We start from the raw sequence: 17,349 nt of genomic DNA, 5'->3' as shown, positions 1-17,349 counted from the left end.
TCCTGACAATTACTTGTAAGTCAATAACACAAAACAACCAAAATGACCCCTATTTATGCTGGGGAATCCTGGAGCTACCATCACTTTGAACACGGCAGTGATTCCAGGGTTCCCTTAGTGTGTTGTGTCTATAGGTGTAGTAGCCTTGCACCCAAAGAATCACAATGGTTGAAGGTATCATCAAGAACTGATATCATTCATAATGTATGCTTATTGGCCAATAATTGCGTTGTGTTATTTTACTCCTCCCCTGTAATTGGATATGTAATAAGTAAAAAGTAATCATTCTTGCAAGTTAAGGTTAAGCTTGACAATTTGAGTCCAGACACAGATTGGTCTTTCTGTCTTTTTAGTTCATCTGGGAGTTCTGTTCTGCTGTACTATTCATATATGTGGATAATGTTTCAACCTCTAGGAACAAATATTTCCATTATAATCTCCCCATGGTAAGGACTCAACCATCCACCTGATCTCTTGGGAGGAGGGGCTCCCATTTCACTTCTCACCAGAGGAACCAAAAACCAGGAAGCTGTAAACTTCAGGGTTGGAGATTTCAGGGACCTACATTGAAAGTAGCAGATCCCTTTACTCACATTGCCAAGAGAAACGACTAGAACTTCAGTTGCAGAAATGATTGTTGTGGTAAAAAAAAGTCAATCTTTCCCTATGTTAAATAAAAACAATCATTTTCATGAGGCTGAAGGTTGAATCATTAATATTATTAATTAGGGTTTTTGCTGCAAAGTAAAAACTTTTCTTTTCAAAATCCCAATAGATTTCCCTTATTTATTTTTTTTTGTTAGGTTAAAGATAAAATGTGGTGCTTTGCTCACAGTATCCCATTGACTGAGCTCAGGAAGGCAACACGTCATAGAGGTTAGTACTATGTGACTATAGTTAACCAGTTGTAATCCAGAAAGAAGCAAAAGGAAAGTTGTTTATGGAGAGAAGCAATAAGTACAGTAAATAGCTTCCCTGCCTACGTCATAGAGACTCATTTGTATAGGACTGCAAACACACACATGGGGCAGATATAATACAATTTTAAGAATCCAGTATTATAATGTGGAGAAGGCCCACTTGGGGGTCAAACAACCCTTTCACAGGGGTCGCCTAAGACATAAGAAAACACATATTTCCGACGGTCTTAGGAATAATTTTATGGTTGGGGGTCACCACAACATGAGGAACTGTATTAAAGGGTCGGGTCATTAGGAAGGTTGAGACCCACTGGTGTAGACTAAATGGACCAGTTGCCTCTCATCTGATCAGAATGATTACAGGTAAAGGATCACTAATCCAGAAATCCATTATCCAGAATGTTCTGAATTATGGTAAGGTCATCTCCCATTTTCAGCAAATAATTTTGATTTGTAATTATTCCCTTTTTATCTGTAATAATGAAATATTAGTTTATACTTGATGGTAACTAAGCTGCATAAACCCATATTGATAACAAACAATTCTGTTGGGTTTCTTTAATGTTCAAGTGGTTTTAAGCAGACTTAAGGAATGGTGAACTAAATTAATGATAGACCCCTTACTGTATCTGGAAAATGTATCTGAAGTCCCAAGCATTCTGGATAACAGATCCTATACCTGTACATGTTTAGATTCCTATTGTGAGACATTATACCTCCATCTATTTATGACCCTTTATTTGTATAGCACTCTAGGATACAGAGAATATTTGTAAAGTAAATCTTATTCCCAAGCACATAAAATACCATCAGTTTAAATCATAATTACATTATAGGAGGAATTCCCAAAAGTCTGAGGAAAACATATAAAAACCCTGTGCAAGTAGGGCCCAATTGGGATCTAATCCAGGGCCACAAGGAATTCCCAGCACCAATGCTAAGCCCTGTGCCATTATCATCATCATTTCATTATCTTTGCTCCCAAGATATTAGGAGAGGTAACAGGTTTCATTGCTTATCCCTTAACTTGGAAGGATTAGAAACACATCTCTTTTATCTTAGATTTTTTTTATTTCTTGTCACAATGATGGTAACTCCTACTGAGAAGGAGAGAGCAGTGAGAATCGGCAAAGTGATGAATACTTTTATCCAGCAGGTTTTACCTAAAACACAAACAGAGAGATCCCAGTAATTAACTAATCTTACTATAAATAAGTAAAGTGACAAATTCAACTATCCTGTAGCAACATAGATGGTTACTGATGCCAATAAAGCTCTGTTAATCAAGTGTCTGTAAATTTGAAGCTCACATTACTGTAGTTTGTCTTAAATTGTACCCACCATTTATCACTTTTGTAGTCAAGGTATCAGGGCAGATTTCCTGAGCGGTAACAGAGACATTTCTCTGACCAACCGGGTTCTGTACCAAGCACAGATACTCCCCATCCCAGGATTCAGGCTGCAGTGACACACGGATTGTGGTACCATTGGGATAGGGCTGGTACCGGCCTTTGTGTCTGTACATCCAACTGTAGGACAGCGCTGATGGGTTTGTTGGGGCAGAACAATGAAGGGTGAAATTGCACCAGTCAGGGCTAATCTGTACCTTCTCCATCATTATATCTGGGGTGGGAACTGGCTCTGTGTATAGAAACATACATTTATAAATAAATCATAGCTGTACAAGAGAGGGATTGAAGGGAAATTTCTAAATAAATCCACTGTACAAGAAAGACTGAAAAAAATACAGTAGATTATATTATGTAGCTTTAGTAACCATATTTCAAATCATTGGACTGCACAAGGATTTGGGATCTTGAATAAAGTAATTTACTTAAATAAATGCACTTACTTTTTCTCTTACTTTTGTCACTACCCAGAAAAGAACAAACTGTAGGGAAAATATTCTAAATATAAAAACTTTGTTGCATTAAAGGGCAAGAAAAGTTTTATTTATTTCGAGGAATGGTAATCCCACTATTATTGTGACAAACCAGTATACATGAGTGTGTATATAAAAAAAAAAATATATATATATATATATATATATATATATCGAAAATAATCATCTGTGGCCAGCACACCCTTCAATGTTTCATCAAAAAATTTTTTATTGCAGATATATTGTTAAAACCAACGTTTCGGTCCTTGTTAGGACCTTTCTCAAGGATAAAAGTCCTAACAAGGACTGAAACGTTGGTTTTAACAATATATCTGCAATAAAAAATTTTTGATGAAACATTGAAGGGTGTGCTGGCCACAGATGATTATTTTCTGTATACACATAATTTTGGCTAAGCACCCCGCAGAATATTGAGCCTTGGAGTGCGGACACCATTTGGATTGATATATATATATATATATATATAGAAAAAGGCTGAGGCACACACTTATAGGGATAACAACCTGGGTGCAAATCAGATAAAAAATGTAAATATGTAAAAAATGCTGATGCACACCAGGAAAATTTTATAAAAAAAAAAGATACTTAGTTTATTTAGATCGACGTTCCGGTCCTCACCCGGGACCTTTATCAAGATAAAGGTCCCGGGTGAGGACCGGAACGTCGATCTATATATATATATATCTCTATATATATATATATATATATTTACACTATTCTTTTCTTATTTATATTGTATATAATAATAAATTGGTGCCCATTTCACAAAAAAAAAAACGCCAATGGCGAACTGCGGAAATTCATCAGAAATCTGTGCCTGCCGAAAAATTTTGCTCATCGCTATTTCTATACTGTATAGGTAGGGAGCAAGTTTTATAAATAACTTTGCCTATATCTCTGCATACTGAAAATAAATACAGGTGCCATTATATGAACACTTACCATACACAGTGAGAGTAAATGACAGATCTACTGTATGTGTCGTGCCATTAAGTGTTATGAATGCTGTGTAACTCCCGGTATCCTCACTCCTCAGTTCCCTGATCCATAACCTTGTGCCGCTGTTATCAGCATCCAGTCGCTGGGAGAACTGACTGTGCCGGATACTCAGCCGCTGGTTCCTGTAATCTGCCAGTCTGTATCTTGTTCCATTGCTTATATAATGCCATGTTACCTCTTCTACAGGCTGTGCCAAATGCTCAGTGGGTGCTAGACTGACAGTCTGGGTTATTAGCCCATACACCTGGATTGGGCCAACTTGACTCGCTGTAGTAAAAAAAATACAAAAACCAAACACAATTTGTGTTCAACTGCACACTGTGTACAAATAAGTTTAAATGGATTCCTGGGAATATACATTAGTTTCTGTTATCAGGACTGGATAAACTAAAAGAAAAACTAAAGGTAGTAAAGGTCATATTCAGTAATACATTATAGACTGACCAAAGGGTTTATTTTAAGGTACATAGTGAGACAAAGTTATGCATTTTAATAAATGAGTTACTATCCATTATACCCATTATACTGACCTGTAACAGTGAGGAGGGCAGGAGAGAGAAGGCAGAGCAGCAGCTTCTCACTGACACTGACCGACATCTTCCTCTGCCTCTCTGGGTACAGTCATGTGACACTGACCGACATCTTCCTCTGCCTCTCTGGGTACAGTCATGTGATACTGACCGACATCTTCCTCTGCCTCTCTGGGTACAGTCATGTGACACTGACCGACATCTTCCTCTGCCTCTCTGGGTACAGTCATGTGACACTGACCGACATCTTCCTCTGCCTCTCAATGTACAGTCATGTGACACTGACAGGCCTCTTCCACTGACCGGTTGGGGGGGAGACAATCAGGGGCCACAAGAAATGGCTATGAATAGTTTAAGTGAGAGAAATGCAACTGACTAGGCGTCAGTGCACACCCCAATAACATGTCCAGCTTATATGTTGTTAACGTTGATTATTCTTTGGTTAATTTTTTATTTATTGGAAGTTACAATGAACAGTTGTTGTTTCAGCCTTGCTCGTGAAAGGGTTGTTTTACATTCAGCACTGGGTGTTAGAAACTGTGGGTGCCCACATCCCCATCCTGTCCTGTGGCGCATCCTGTGTCCCCCCTCCCTGCTCATCGCTGTCATTTAGGTTTATTCTCACTAGCATTCCTTTTATGTGATTTTACCTTGCCTTTACATTGCAGTTTATGCCAAAAGTAGAAACTTATTAGTACACGCTTAAGGAAAACATGTTGATATTTTTGTCCTACATAAGTATCTGTATAGGCATTATTTTGCAGTATATGATGTAAATGAAAATCCTTTAATCCAGAAATAAACCTGAGACAGGAGCAGCTTTGACAAGATAGGCTTTTATAATATTACTTTAATTAAATAACCACAATGTCAGACCATAATAAGGACTGTCCTATTGGTGGCACTTTGAATCTTTTCTTGGTCATATGTAGAACCTGTATTTGACTGTTATATTGCAATAAAATGGCAGCTGTTTGAGAACCACTGGCCCCCATTCTGCCTGATCCTGCACTGCATTGGTCAAGGAACACAAACCTCCAATATCTGGGACCCCTTTTTGAGTGCACAGGGTCTGGGATGTTCTACCAACAAAGTCTCAGCAGGCACTCACAGCTCCCACAATCAGGCATTGTAACAGAGAAATAAACTTTATTTCAGAAAAATATAGAACATAGAAAACCCTTATGCAGAAGGGGCGTGGCTTGCTGTCTGCCTGCATGGTCGCACATTAGCAGAGCTCCGTGGCCAGATTCACCCTGACAACATAGTACACCCTGTTAACAAAATGAAAAAGCAAGGTAAGACACCTGCACAAACGGCTAAACTAAAACAAAGTAAAATCGCTAAAGATATAGAAGAACCTACTGAGTATTTTGACAATAATACTGAGCTGCGTGTAAAATCCAAGATGGCGCCCGCTCGAAAACGCATGCTAGATAAAGACACAGAAAGTCAGCAAGAACTTTCAGAGTCAGAAAGCGATTGTGAGGAAGACATAAGATCTTACCTAAAATGCTTACCATCTAAAGCAGAAATTAAGAATATGTTGCAGGAACTTACCACAGCCATAAGAGATGAAATGAGAGATCTCAAAAAAGATGTAATAAGCCTAAGTGCTAGAACTGACACTATGGAAAAAAACCATGAAAAACTGATCAAACACAATACCTATTTACACAAAACTGTACATAATCAAGCTGAAAAAATAGATGAGCTTGAAAGACAAATGGAAGATTTTGAAAATAGAAGCAGAAGGATAAATATAAGAATAAGAGGAATCCCAGAAACAGTTACACAGGGAGAACTCAAAGGGTCACTACAGCAAATCTTTAATAACATCCTTAGCAAAGATCTAAACAACGAAATAAAAATGGACAGATATCACAGAGTGGCAAAAACAAAAAATGCCCCTCCAGATTCTCCAAGAGACGTTTTATGTGCATTACATGACTATACTACTAAGGAAACCATTCTGATGAAAGCAAGAGAAATGAAAAACATTACATTTGAAGATAGCAGAATTATACTTTTCCAGGACCTATCATGGAGAACACTAAACAAGAGAAGACAACTAAAACCACTCACAGACCTACTAAAAGAAAAAGGAATACAATTCAAATGGGGATTTCCATTCAGCCTTTCAGTAAGAAATAATGGTCAACTTTTTATCCTAAGAAATCCAAAAGACACTGATGACTTCTGTAAAAGATTGGACATTGAGAGAATCGCGCTACCTGGATGGGACATTATACCATCATCAGACGCTAATATTCCTAAAGCAACAGAATTTTGGAGCACACCTTTGAAACATCCAAGAAGATCTCCTCATACACCAAGACTAAAAGATAGAGAAATATCCTTTTTATCTGACAAAAGCGAAACTTGAAAACAGCAGATAAATAAACTGGTAAAAAATGATGCTTTTTCTGTTCCTCAGAGTTTAGAAAGTTTAAACTAAACTTATGATATTTTGTTTAACTGATGTAATATCAGCTATATCTCATACTAATGGTTTGAAAAATTTTTCACTATATGCTTTATTAATATAGTGTACTTAAATATGTGTTTGAAGTTACACTGCACAATTTAACTCTCATTTCATATTTTAGTTTAATACAGGGAATACTATCTGTATTATAAAGTTGATGTTATACTATCTATAAACAGGGTAGAATTTGTTATGCCACAACAAATGGTGTTTTCTTTTCAAGGTACAGGTATACCTTCCACTTCCCCCCTCTACTATAAAGATAGTTTACAAAAAATCTATCTTATAGATAATTTGCTGCTATGAAACAATCTACAATTAACCAGAAAAGTATGTGGATTAATGCAGCACTGACAGTTCTATGTCACAATTTGTATATAGTTTACTTTTCTCTTTCTTCATTGCAATTATCTCTGATACCAAGATCATTAGAAAATGCAATATCCCTTCAGAGACATATTATACAGTCTTTATGCATAAACCCAATTTTTCAATATGGGGAAACTTAAGATTACATCTGTAAATGTAAATGGTTTAAATGAACCCATAAAAAGAGCACAGATGTTTAACCATTGTAATAACATGGGTGCTAAAATACTATTCTTTCAAGAAACTCACTTTAAGGAAAAAAATATGCCTAAAATCCATCATAGAAACTATGATAAGATATACTTGGGAAATAATGTGGATAAAAAAACAAATGGAGTACTAATAGCAATTCATAAAAATACTCCCTTTTCTGTTCTTGATATTTATACAAGAAAAGATGGTAGATGTATCATGGTTAAAGGTATGTTATATGACCAAAAAATTACATTATGCAATGTTTATTTACCAAATAAAGACCAATTAAAAACTATGAAAGGAATTCTCAATAAATTAAAAGGTTTTAAAGAAGGTATAGTAATTATGGGAGGAGATTTTAATACTCCATTAAATCCTTTTCTAGATACATCATCCAGAAAATCATACTTACCTTTTTCAATGATTAGAGGTTTAAACCAAACATTACAACTAAATCTCTTTGTAGATATATGGAGAACCTTTCATCCTCAAGATAGGGACTTCACCCATTATTCTTGTGTTCATAAAAACTATGCAAGAATTGATTATATATTTATAGAACATAAATGCCTAGATATTGTCCAAAAAACAGAAATTGATAACTCTTTTCAGTCTGATCACTGTCCAGTGTCAGTGATAATTAGATTACCTACTGAGTTAAAACCAAACTATAATTGGAGATTGAATGAAAGTCTTATATATAATGAAACACACAGAGAGAAAATTTCAGATAAAATAAAACAATTTTTTATTGATAATTCTGAACATGAGACATCACAACATATCAGATGGGAAGCACATAAATGTACAATAAGAGGTAATTTAATTTCCTTGGGTTCACCCTGTAAAAAAGAAAGAAAAGAAAAAATAGACAAATTATTAAAAGAAATTGGTAAATTAGAAACACAACACAAAGCTACTCAATTAGAAAATACATACCAAGAGTTAACTCAAAAAAGAAAAAATTTAAAAATTTTGTTGGATACTGAATCAAACAAGGCTTTCTTAAGAGTAAAACGCAACATATACGAATTCAGTAATAAATGTGGAAAACACTTGGCAAATATGCTTAAGACACAATTTGCTAAGTCATATATATTAAAAATGAAAAATCATAAACAACAAATGGTCAATAAAACATCAGACATAGCCAACTGCTTCCATGAGTATTACTCTAGTCTCTATAACCTAAAGAAACAAAAAACCAACCTTAGAACCCAGGAAATAACAAAAGAAAAAAGAAATTTTTTTTTATCATCTCTGAATATATCTAAACTAGACAGGACATCCTCCAAAAATCTAGACAGACCTTTTACCATTGAAGAACTTTCAAAAGTTATCAAAGAACTGCCAATAGGGAAAAGCCCAGGCCCGGATGGATTTACGGCATGCTATTATAAAACATTTTCTAATATCCTAAATCCTATATTACTATCCATGTTCAACTCACAAAATAGATTGTCTAACATTCCTGAACAATCACAAGAAGCTCACATAACGTTAATTCATAAACAAGGTAAAGACCCACATGAATGCTCAAGTTACAGACCAATATCCCTTATTAATCTTGACCAAAAAATATTTGCTAAATTAATAGCAAACAGAATAAAAATATACTTACCATCATTGATCCAAGCTGATCAGTCAGGTTTCATACCTGGAAGAGAAGGAAAAAATAACACAATTAGAACATTAAACATAATAAAAGTTATGAAGAAAGAAAGAAGCGATAATTATTTCAATGGACGCTGAAAAAGCGTTTGATAGAATAGACTGGTTTTTTATGGAAAATACACTACATGCAATGGGCTTTGGAAATATCCTAATTGATAGAATAATGTCTCTATACAAAAATCCTAGCGCAAAAATCAGAGTAAATGGAACACTATCTGAAAGATTGATGATCAATAATGGAACAAGACAAGGATGCCCATTATCGCCACTTCTCTTTGTTCTAACTATCGAAACACTTTTAATTTCTATTAGACAAAACTCCAACATTAAAGGAATAACAATCTCTAACATGGAACACAAAGTATCGGCATTTGCTGATGACTTGTTATTCTATATAACACAACCTCATATCACATTGCCAAATTTGATGAAACAAATTAATACCTTTAGTCATCTTTCTAACTTTAAAATAAACTACAATAAATCTGAAATTCTTAATATCACGTTACCACATCAAAAAATACATAATTTAAAACAAAACTTTTCATTTAAATGGGCAAAAGAAGAAATAAAATACTTAGGAGTATATCTTACTCAAAACGAAAAACTTTTATACCAGAAAAATTATATACCGATTTTCAATATGATAGATAAAGATATACAGAAATGTTTTGATATTTGCATATCATGGGTAGGACGTATTAACATTGTTAAAATGTTAATCCTCCCCAAAATATTGTATATATTCCAAAACATGCCGATAGATATACCCAGAATTTTTTTCCATAAAATCAAAACAAAAATCTCTCAATTTATCTGGAAAAATAAAAAACCAAGAATAGCATATGAAACATTGACAAGAACTAAAGATATAGGTGGGCTAGGATTACCTTGTATAGAAACCTACTATAAAGCAATACAGCTAGCTAGAATAATATCCTGGAACAATGAAAATTATCTCTCTCCAACCAACAATGCAGAGAGAGGAGACAACATTAAGACACTATCTTCCTTAATTTGGACAAAAAAAATACAAACTACAAAAATTACACAAAAAGACATAACAGTCCATACAACTTTAAAGTGGTGGTATAAAGTAAATAAAGAATATGATCTCTCACCTTATCCGTCTTTATTAACTCCTATATGGAATAACCCAGAATTCCCACCAGGTATGGAAATCAAAGTAATTGAGCCAGAGATAGAGAACAGAACCAAACTTATTAGAATAAAAGATTTTATAGAAAAAGATGCAATTTTATCTCTGGAAAAAATAAACCATAAATTAGGAGCAAATATCATTTCTAAAGAAATATACGACCAAATAATAAAATATATCAATACGCTACAAATATTGAAAATACAAAGAGAACCTACCTGATTAGAAGATATAATCGTGAGAGGATCCCGAATTACTAGAACATTATCCTTTACATACAAGAAGTTAATAAAACAAAATAGAGACAAAACACCTTTCGCAAACAAATGGGAAAATGATTTAAATATAAATCCTACGCCAGAATTATGGGAGAAAATATGCCAAAATAACAGTAAAATTTTTACTTCAACAAAATTGCAGGAATTTAACTATAAAATATTGGCCAGGTGGTATTACACTCCTATAAAACTTAATAACATGTATAATGTATCTGACTTGTGCTGGAGGTGCAATATGGAGAAAGGATCTTACGAACACATCTGGTTCAAATGCAAAAAACTTGAAAATTATTGGAAAAATATCCAAAAGATAATTGATTATATATTCCCAAATGAAATAAAACTCACATCTCCAATAGTAATGTTATTATTTGACAATACCAAAAAGAAGACAGTAAAAATTCCATTGATTAAATATATGATAACAACAGCCAAAGCAATAATTCCTAGAAAATGGAAAACTACAGAAATACCTACAATACAAGAATGGATACAACTACTGAATGAAACTAAAATAATGGAAGAAGCAATTGCCTACAAAATAGACAACGCATTCAATCATTTCAAAAATTGGAGAGCATGGTCTGATTATCTAAACCAAAATAAGTCCAATACGCAGTGAGATATCTCCAAATTGCACCTCTAAATATGAAACTATAATATACAATAGTTAATATTGATCGACAACTAATTAAACATGTCTCTGAAATGTTTATCGCAATCTAACTTTCTTTTCTTTGAAATAAATATATACATATCTAGTTAACAACAGGTATCAGATAAAATGTAACAGTACAATATATAAGTGACAATTTATGCTTTGCTTTGTATATACTTACCTTTTAACCCCTACCCCTTTCCTTTATGTATCCCTTTATCTTTTGAAAAACAAATAAAAAGATATTTGAAAAAAAAAAAAAAAAGAAAACCCTTATGCATTTTGTGCACCAAACACTTAAACAAAAGTCTATCAAGTGTTTGGTACATGAAACACAAAAGGCTGTTCTGTGTTCTAAGTTTTTTTTTAAAAAATACATATTACTTTTATTTTACAAAGCCTGTGAGTGGCTCTTAAACCCTGTTGGTAAAAATTCCTTCCTCAGACTATATGTCTGGACCACGTGCGCCCACACCCTGCTTTATTACCGGTGAGGCTTTTTTTGGGGGTTTCACACTATAAACTTCTCTATTGTTTCTGGTATGATTTAGGCCGTGTTTGGCAAGGGTTATTTGGTGATCAAAAACACAGCAGGTTAAAGTTGTTATCCCCTGAGTAAGGCATGAGTGGGTTGCTCAAAACTGTATGTAATGAAGCCCCAATACATCTTGTGCAAGGCTACCATTTTCAGCAAATAATTTTGATTTGTAATTATTCCCTTTTTCTTTGTAATAATGAAACATTAGCTTGTACTTAACTAAGCTGCATAAACCCATATTGATGGAAAACAATTCTATTGGGTTTCTTTAATATTCAAATGGTTTTAAGCAGACTTAAGGAATGGGGAACTAAATTAATGATAGACCCCTTACTGTATCTGGAAAACCCCAGTTCCCAAGAATTCTGGATAACAGATCCTATACCGGTACATGTTTAGATTCCTATTGTGAGACATTATACCTCAATCTTTTTATGACCCTTGTATAGCACTCTGCAAGCTACAGAGAATATTTGTACAGTAAAGCTTATTCCCAAGCACATAAAATAGCATTGGTTTAAATCATAATTACATTATAGGAGAAATTCCCAAAAGTCTGAGGAAAATATATAAAACCCCTGTGCAAGTAGGGCCCATTCGGAATCTAATAAAGGGGCACAAGGAATTCCCAACACCAATGCTAAGCCCTGTGCCATTATCATCATCATTTCATTATCTTTGCTCCCAAGATATTAGGAGAGGTAACAGGTTTTCATTGCTCATCGCTTAACTTGGAAGGATTAAAAACACATCTCTTTTATCTTAGATTTTTTTTATTTCTTGTTACAATGATGAGAACTCCTACTGAGAAGGAGAGAGCAGTGAGAATCGGCAAAGTGATGAATACTTTTATCCAGCAGGTTGTACCTAAAACACAAACAGAGAGATCCCAATAATTAACTAATCTTACTATAAATAAATAATGTGACAATTCCAACTATCCTGTAGTGACACAGATGGTTACTAATGCCAATAAAGCTCTGTTAATCAAGTGTCTGTAAATTTGAAACCAACATCACTGTAGTTTGTGTTAAATTGTACCCACCATTTATGCCTTTTGTGAGCCTGGTATGAGGGCAGAATTCCCGAGGGGCAATAGAGGCATTTTTCTGATCAGCCGGGTTCTGTACCAAGCACAGATACTCCCCATCCCAGGATTCAGGCTGCAGTGACACACGGATTGTGGTACCATTGGGATAGGGCTGGTACCGGCCTTTGTGTCTGTACATCCAACTGTAGGACAGCGCTGATGGGTTTGTTGGGGCAGAACAATGAAGGGTGAAATTGCACCAGTCAGGGCTAATCTGCTCCATCTCCATCTTTATATCTGGGGTGAGAACTGGCTCTGTGTATAGAAACATAAATTCTATAATATATATACATATAAATGTCAGGGAAGGGAAGTCAAATTGCAGTCTGTATAACAAAATATACCTGTATTAGAAAAATAAGAATGCCAGATTATTGCTGATTTATACCTTTCTACTGAGACCTTAACATGAATATTGAATTAAATCTTGCAAGCCCAGTCTACAGAAAGGTATTCATAAGAGTCACTACCCAGAAAAGAACAAATTAGATGGAACATAGTTGAATACATACACTTGCATCAAAGGGCAGAAAAGTGATATTTACTTGGGGGGGGGTTCCAATTTTAGGGGCACAGTGCAATCTCACTAGGATTGTAACAAACAAGTATACGTTATATATGTATATATTCTTTTTCACATTTATAAAGTATATTATATTACACAGTTACACACACACATATAGGTGTTAAATATAATAGTATACATCTACCATCTATCACCAAGTTCAGTGTATCCCCCAACACTACAGAACCATATTTAGATGTGCAAGCTAAGGGGGCACCAGCAAGGCTGACACTAAGTACAGGGCTCCCTTGATGCCAACAGTGCTGCAAAGCCCCCACACAGTGCTGCACGGCATTCTGGGGTATAACCTGTACTCAGCACTTTCCTAGATGGGGCTCTCTAGCTCAGGCATCTAAATGGCCCCATGTATACAGTATATGGGACTTGCACAATATGGGAAAGTTAAAAACTGATGCCTTATGTGTACAGGTGCAAATATGTTTCAATTAAACTTACTCATGGCATTTTTGCCTTTCATTATATGTGTATGTAGGCTGTTATATTGCTCAGATGTGTGCAGAGAGATCATGTGGCACAAAAATCTTGGGGGCTGAGAAAGTGGATATTAGTCAGGACTCCTGGAGAATATAGGTGATTTTGTGTAAATTATGTATTTTCCTCTTTATGCAGAAATTTGGGGCAAGCAATTTGTGCTTTTGGCACCGAACTTTGTAAACTGTATAGGTAAGGAGCATGGTGTGTAAATAACATTGCCTATATCTCTGCATACTGAAAATATAATACAGGTGCCATTATATGAACACTTACCATACACAGTGAGAGTAAATGACAGATCTACTGTTTGTGTTGTGCCTTGCAGTGTAATGGCTGCTGTGTAACTCCCGGTATCCTCACTCCTCAGTTCCCTGATCCATAACCTTGTGCCGCTGTTATCAGCATCCAGTCGCTGGGAGAACTGACTGTGCCGGATACTTAGCCGCTGGTTCCTGTAATCTGCCAGTCTGTGTCTTGTTCCATTGCTTATATAATGCCATGATACCTCTTCTACAGGCTGTGCCAAGGGCTCAGTGGGTGCCAGACTGACAGACTGGGTTATTAGCCCATACACCTGGATTGGGCCAACTTGACTCACTGTAGTAAAAAAAAATACAAAAACCAAACACAATTTGGGTTCAACTGCACACTGGGTACAAATAGGTTTAAATGGATTCCTGGGATTATAAATTTAGTTTCTGTTATCAGGTCTGGATGAACTATAAGAAAAACTAAAGGTAGTAAAGATCATATTCAGTAATACATTATAGACTGACCAAAGGGTTTATTTTAAGGAACATAATCAGACAAAGTTATGCATTTTAATAAATGAGTTACTAGCCATTATACCCATTATACTGACCTGTAACAGTGAGGAGGGCAGGAGAGAGAAGGCAGAGCAGCAGCTTCTCACTGACACTGACCGACATCTTCCTCTGCCTCTCTGGGTACAGTCATGTGACACTGACTGGCCACTTCCACTGACTGGGTGGGGGGGAGACAATCAGGGGCCACAGGAAATGGCTATGAATAGTGTAAGTGAGAAAAATGCAACTGACAAAAAACAAAACTAGGCGTCAGTGCGCACCCCAATAACATGTCCAGCTTATATGTTGTTAATGTTGTTGTCATTTATCTTTTGGTTATTTCTTATTTAATAAAAGTTACAATGACAAATTGAGAGATACATTTCAGCCTTACTCTTAAAAGAGTTGTTTCACATTCAGCACTGGGTGTTAGAAACTGTGGGTGCCCACATCCCCATCCTGTCCTGTGGCGCATCCTGTGTCCCCCCCTCCCTGCTCATCCCTGGGGTTTAGGTTTATTCTCACTAGCATGCTATTATGTGATTTTACCTGTTAATTATTTAGTACAATTGGGCCATATAATTGTGAATGATTTTGATACAAACTCTGGTGTATCCCTGAGCCTTTACCTTGCAGTTTATACCACACTTGAAACTTGAAGTTAGTACAGGTTTTTGAAAAACATATTTCATTTTACTGCATGTGTAGTTATTTTTCTTCTATATACTGTAAGTATCTGTATAGGCATAATGTTGCAGTATATGATGTAAATGAAAATCCTTTAATCCAGAAATGTACCTGAGACAGGAACAGCTTTGACAAGATAGGCTTTTATAATATTGCTTTAATTAAATAACCGCAATGTCAGATCATAATAAGGACTATCCTATTGGTGGCACTTTGAATCTTTTCTTGGTCATATGTAGAACCTGTATGTGACTTTTATATTGCAATAACATGGCAGCTGTTTGAGAACCACTGGCCCCGTTCTGCCTGATCCTGCACTGCATTGGTCAAGGGACACAAACCTCCAATATCTGGGACCCCTTTTTTAATGTACAGGGTCTGGGATGTTCTACCAACAAAGTCTCAGCTGGCACTCACAGCTCCCACAATCAGGCATTGTAACAGAGAAATAAACTTTATTTCAGACAAATAAAGAACACAGAATATCCATATGCATTTTGTGCACCAAACACTTCATCAAAAGTCTATCAAGTGCTTGGTGCATGAAACGCAAAAGGCTGTTCTGTGTTCTAGGGTTTTTTTTTATAATACATATTACTTTTATTTTACAGAGCCTGCAAGTGCCTGTCATGCTTTGCTGGTAAAAATTCCTTCCTCAGACTATAGGTCTGGGCCACGTGCGCCCACACCCTGCTTCGTTATTGGTGAGGCTTTTTTTTCTTTTGGCTTCATCTTGACAATTACTACTTGTAAGTCAATAACACAAAACAACCAAAATGACCCCTATTTATGCTGGGGACCCCTGGAGCTTCCATCACTTTGAACCTGGCAGTGATTCTAGGGTTCCCTTAGTGTGTTGTGTCTATAGGTGTAGTAGCCTTGCACCCAAAGAGTCACAATGGTCGATGGTATTATCAAGATCTGATGTCATTCATAGTGCATGCTTATTGGCCAATAATTGTGTTGTGTTATTTTTCTCCTCCCCTGTAATTGGATATGTAATAAGTAAAAAGTAATAATTGTTGCAAGTTAAGATTAAGCTTGATAATTTGAGTCAAGACACAGATTGGTCTTTCTGTCTTTTTAGTTCATCTGGGAGTTCTGTTCTGCTGTACTATTCATATATGTGGCTAATGTTTCCACCTCTAGGTACAAATATTTCCATTATAATCTCCCCATGGTAAGGACTCAACCATCCACCTGATCTCTTGGGAGGAGGGGCTCCCATTTCACTTCTCACCAGAAGAACCAAAAACCAAGAAACTGTAAATTTCAGGGTTGGAGATTTCTGGGACCTACATTGAAAGTAGCAGATCCCTTTACTCACATTGCCAAGAGAAAAGACAAGAACTTCCGTTGCAGAAATTATTGTTGTGGTAAAAAAGATGTCTCATGATTTTCATGAGACTGAAGGTTGAATCATTAATATTATTAATTAGGGTTTTTGCTGCAAAGTAAACACTTTTGTTTTCAAAATCACAATCAATTTCCCTTATTTATTAATTTTTTTAACAGATAAAATGCGGTGCTTTGCTCACAGTATCCCATTGACTGAGCTCAGGAAGGCAACATGTCATAGAGTTTAGACCTATGTGACTATATTTAACCAGTTGTAAACCAAAAAGAAGCAAAAGGAAAGTTGTTTACGGAGAGAAGCAATAAGTACAGTAAAAAGCTTTCCTGCCTATGTCATAGAGACTCATTTGTATAGGACTGCATACACACACATGGGGCAGATATAATACAATTTTAAGAATCCAGAATTAAGGCTTTAATGTGCAGAGGGCCCAGTTTTCTATTGTGAATATTTCTTGAAAATCAGGTGACTTCATGAATGAAGCATTTACTGTGCAGACTAAATGGGCCATTTGCCTCTCATCTGATCTTGCTAGATACTTTGTAAAGTTTTATATAAAGAGTATTATTGGACAGAATTATTAGAGGTATAGGATCACTAATCCAGGAACCCATTATCCAGAAAGTTCTGAATTATGG

At 35.6% G+C, this 17,349-nt stretch overlaps 1 protein-coding gene across 3 annotated transcripts; it reads right to left on the bottom strand.

Annotated features, from left to right (window-relative positions):
* Positions 1-1,958: 1,958 nt before the first annotated feature.
* On the bottom strand, positions 1,959-14,829 carry LOC101732060 (T-lymphocyte surface antigen Ly-9). Of its 3 annotated transcripts, none has more exons than XM_031890813.1 (4): positions 14,724-14,827; positions 14,135-14,458; positions 12,757-13,056; positions 1,959-2,083 (listed from the first exon to the last, which is right to left on the bottom strand). In XM_031890813.1, the coding sequence occupies exons 1-4, from the start codon at positions 14,788-14,790 to the stop codon at positions 1,974-1,976; spliced, it is 801 nt and encodes a 266-aa protein (XP_031746673.1). In that variant the 5' UTR covers positions 14,791-14,827; the 3' UTR covers positions 1,959-1,973. The 3 variants fall into 3 exon arrangements, with proteins under 3 accessions (XP_031746673.1, XP_031746674.1, XP_017951988.2); XM_018096499.2 differs by lacking the exon at positions 1,959-2,083 and adding an exon at positions 12,454-12,578; XM_031890814.1 differs by lacking the exons at positions 1,959-2,083; positions 12,757-13,056 and adding an exon at positions 2,178-2,561 and having other exon boundaries at positions 14,724-14,829.
* Between the last annotated feature and the right edge of the window lie 2,520 nt (positions 14,830-17,349).

The sequence above is a fragment of the Xenopus tropicalis genome, chromosome 8 (genome assembly GCF_000004195.4).
Source record: "Xenopus tropicalis strain Nigerian chromosome 8, UCB_Xtro_10.0, whole genome shotgun sequence".
In the NCBI taxonomy this organism is placed as follows: Eukaryota; Metazoa; Chordata; class Amphibia; order Anura; family Pipidae; genus Xenopus; species Xenopus tropicalis.
This window is presented reverse-complemented; position numbering and strand designations above follow the sequence as displayed.

Excerpts from the sequence above, each read along its gene's own strand:
- LOC101732060 (XM_031890813.1), bottom strand. The coding sequence starts at position 14,790 with ATGTCGGTCAGTGTCAGTGAGAAGCTGCTGCTCTGCCTTCTCTCTCCT. Across the intron at positions 14,459-14,723 it reads TGCCCTCCTCACTGTTACAG|TGAGTCAAGTTGGCCCAATC; the intron begins GTCAGTATAATG and ends TTTTTACTACAG. Across the intron at positions 13,057-14,134 it reads ATTTACTCTCACTGTGTATG|AGCCAGTTCTCACCCCAGAT; the intron begins GTAAGTGTTCAT and ends TTCTATACACAG.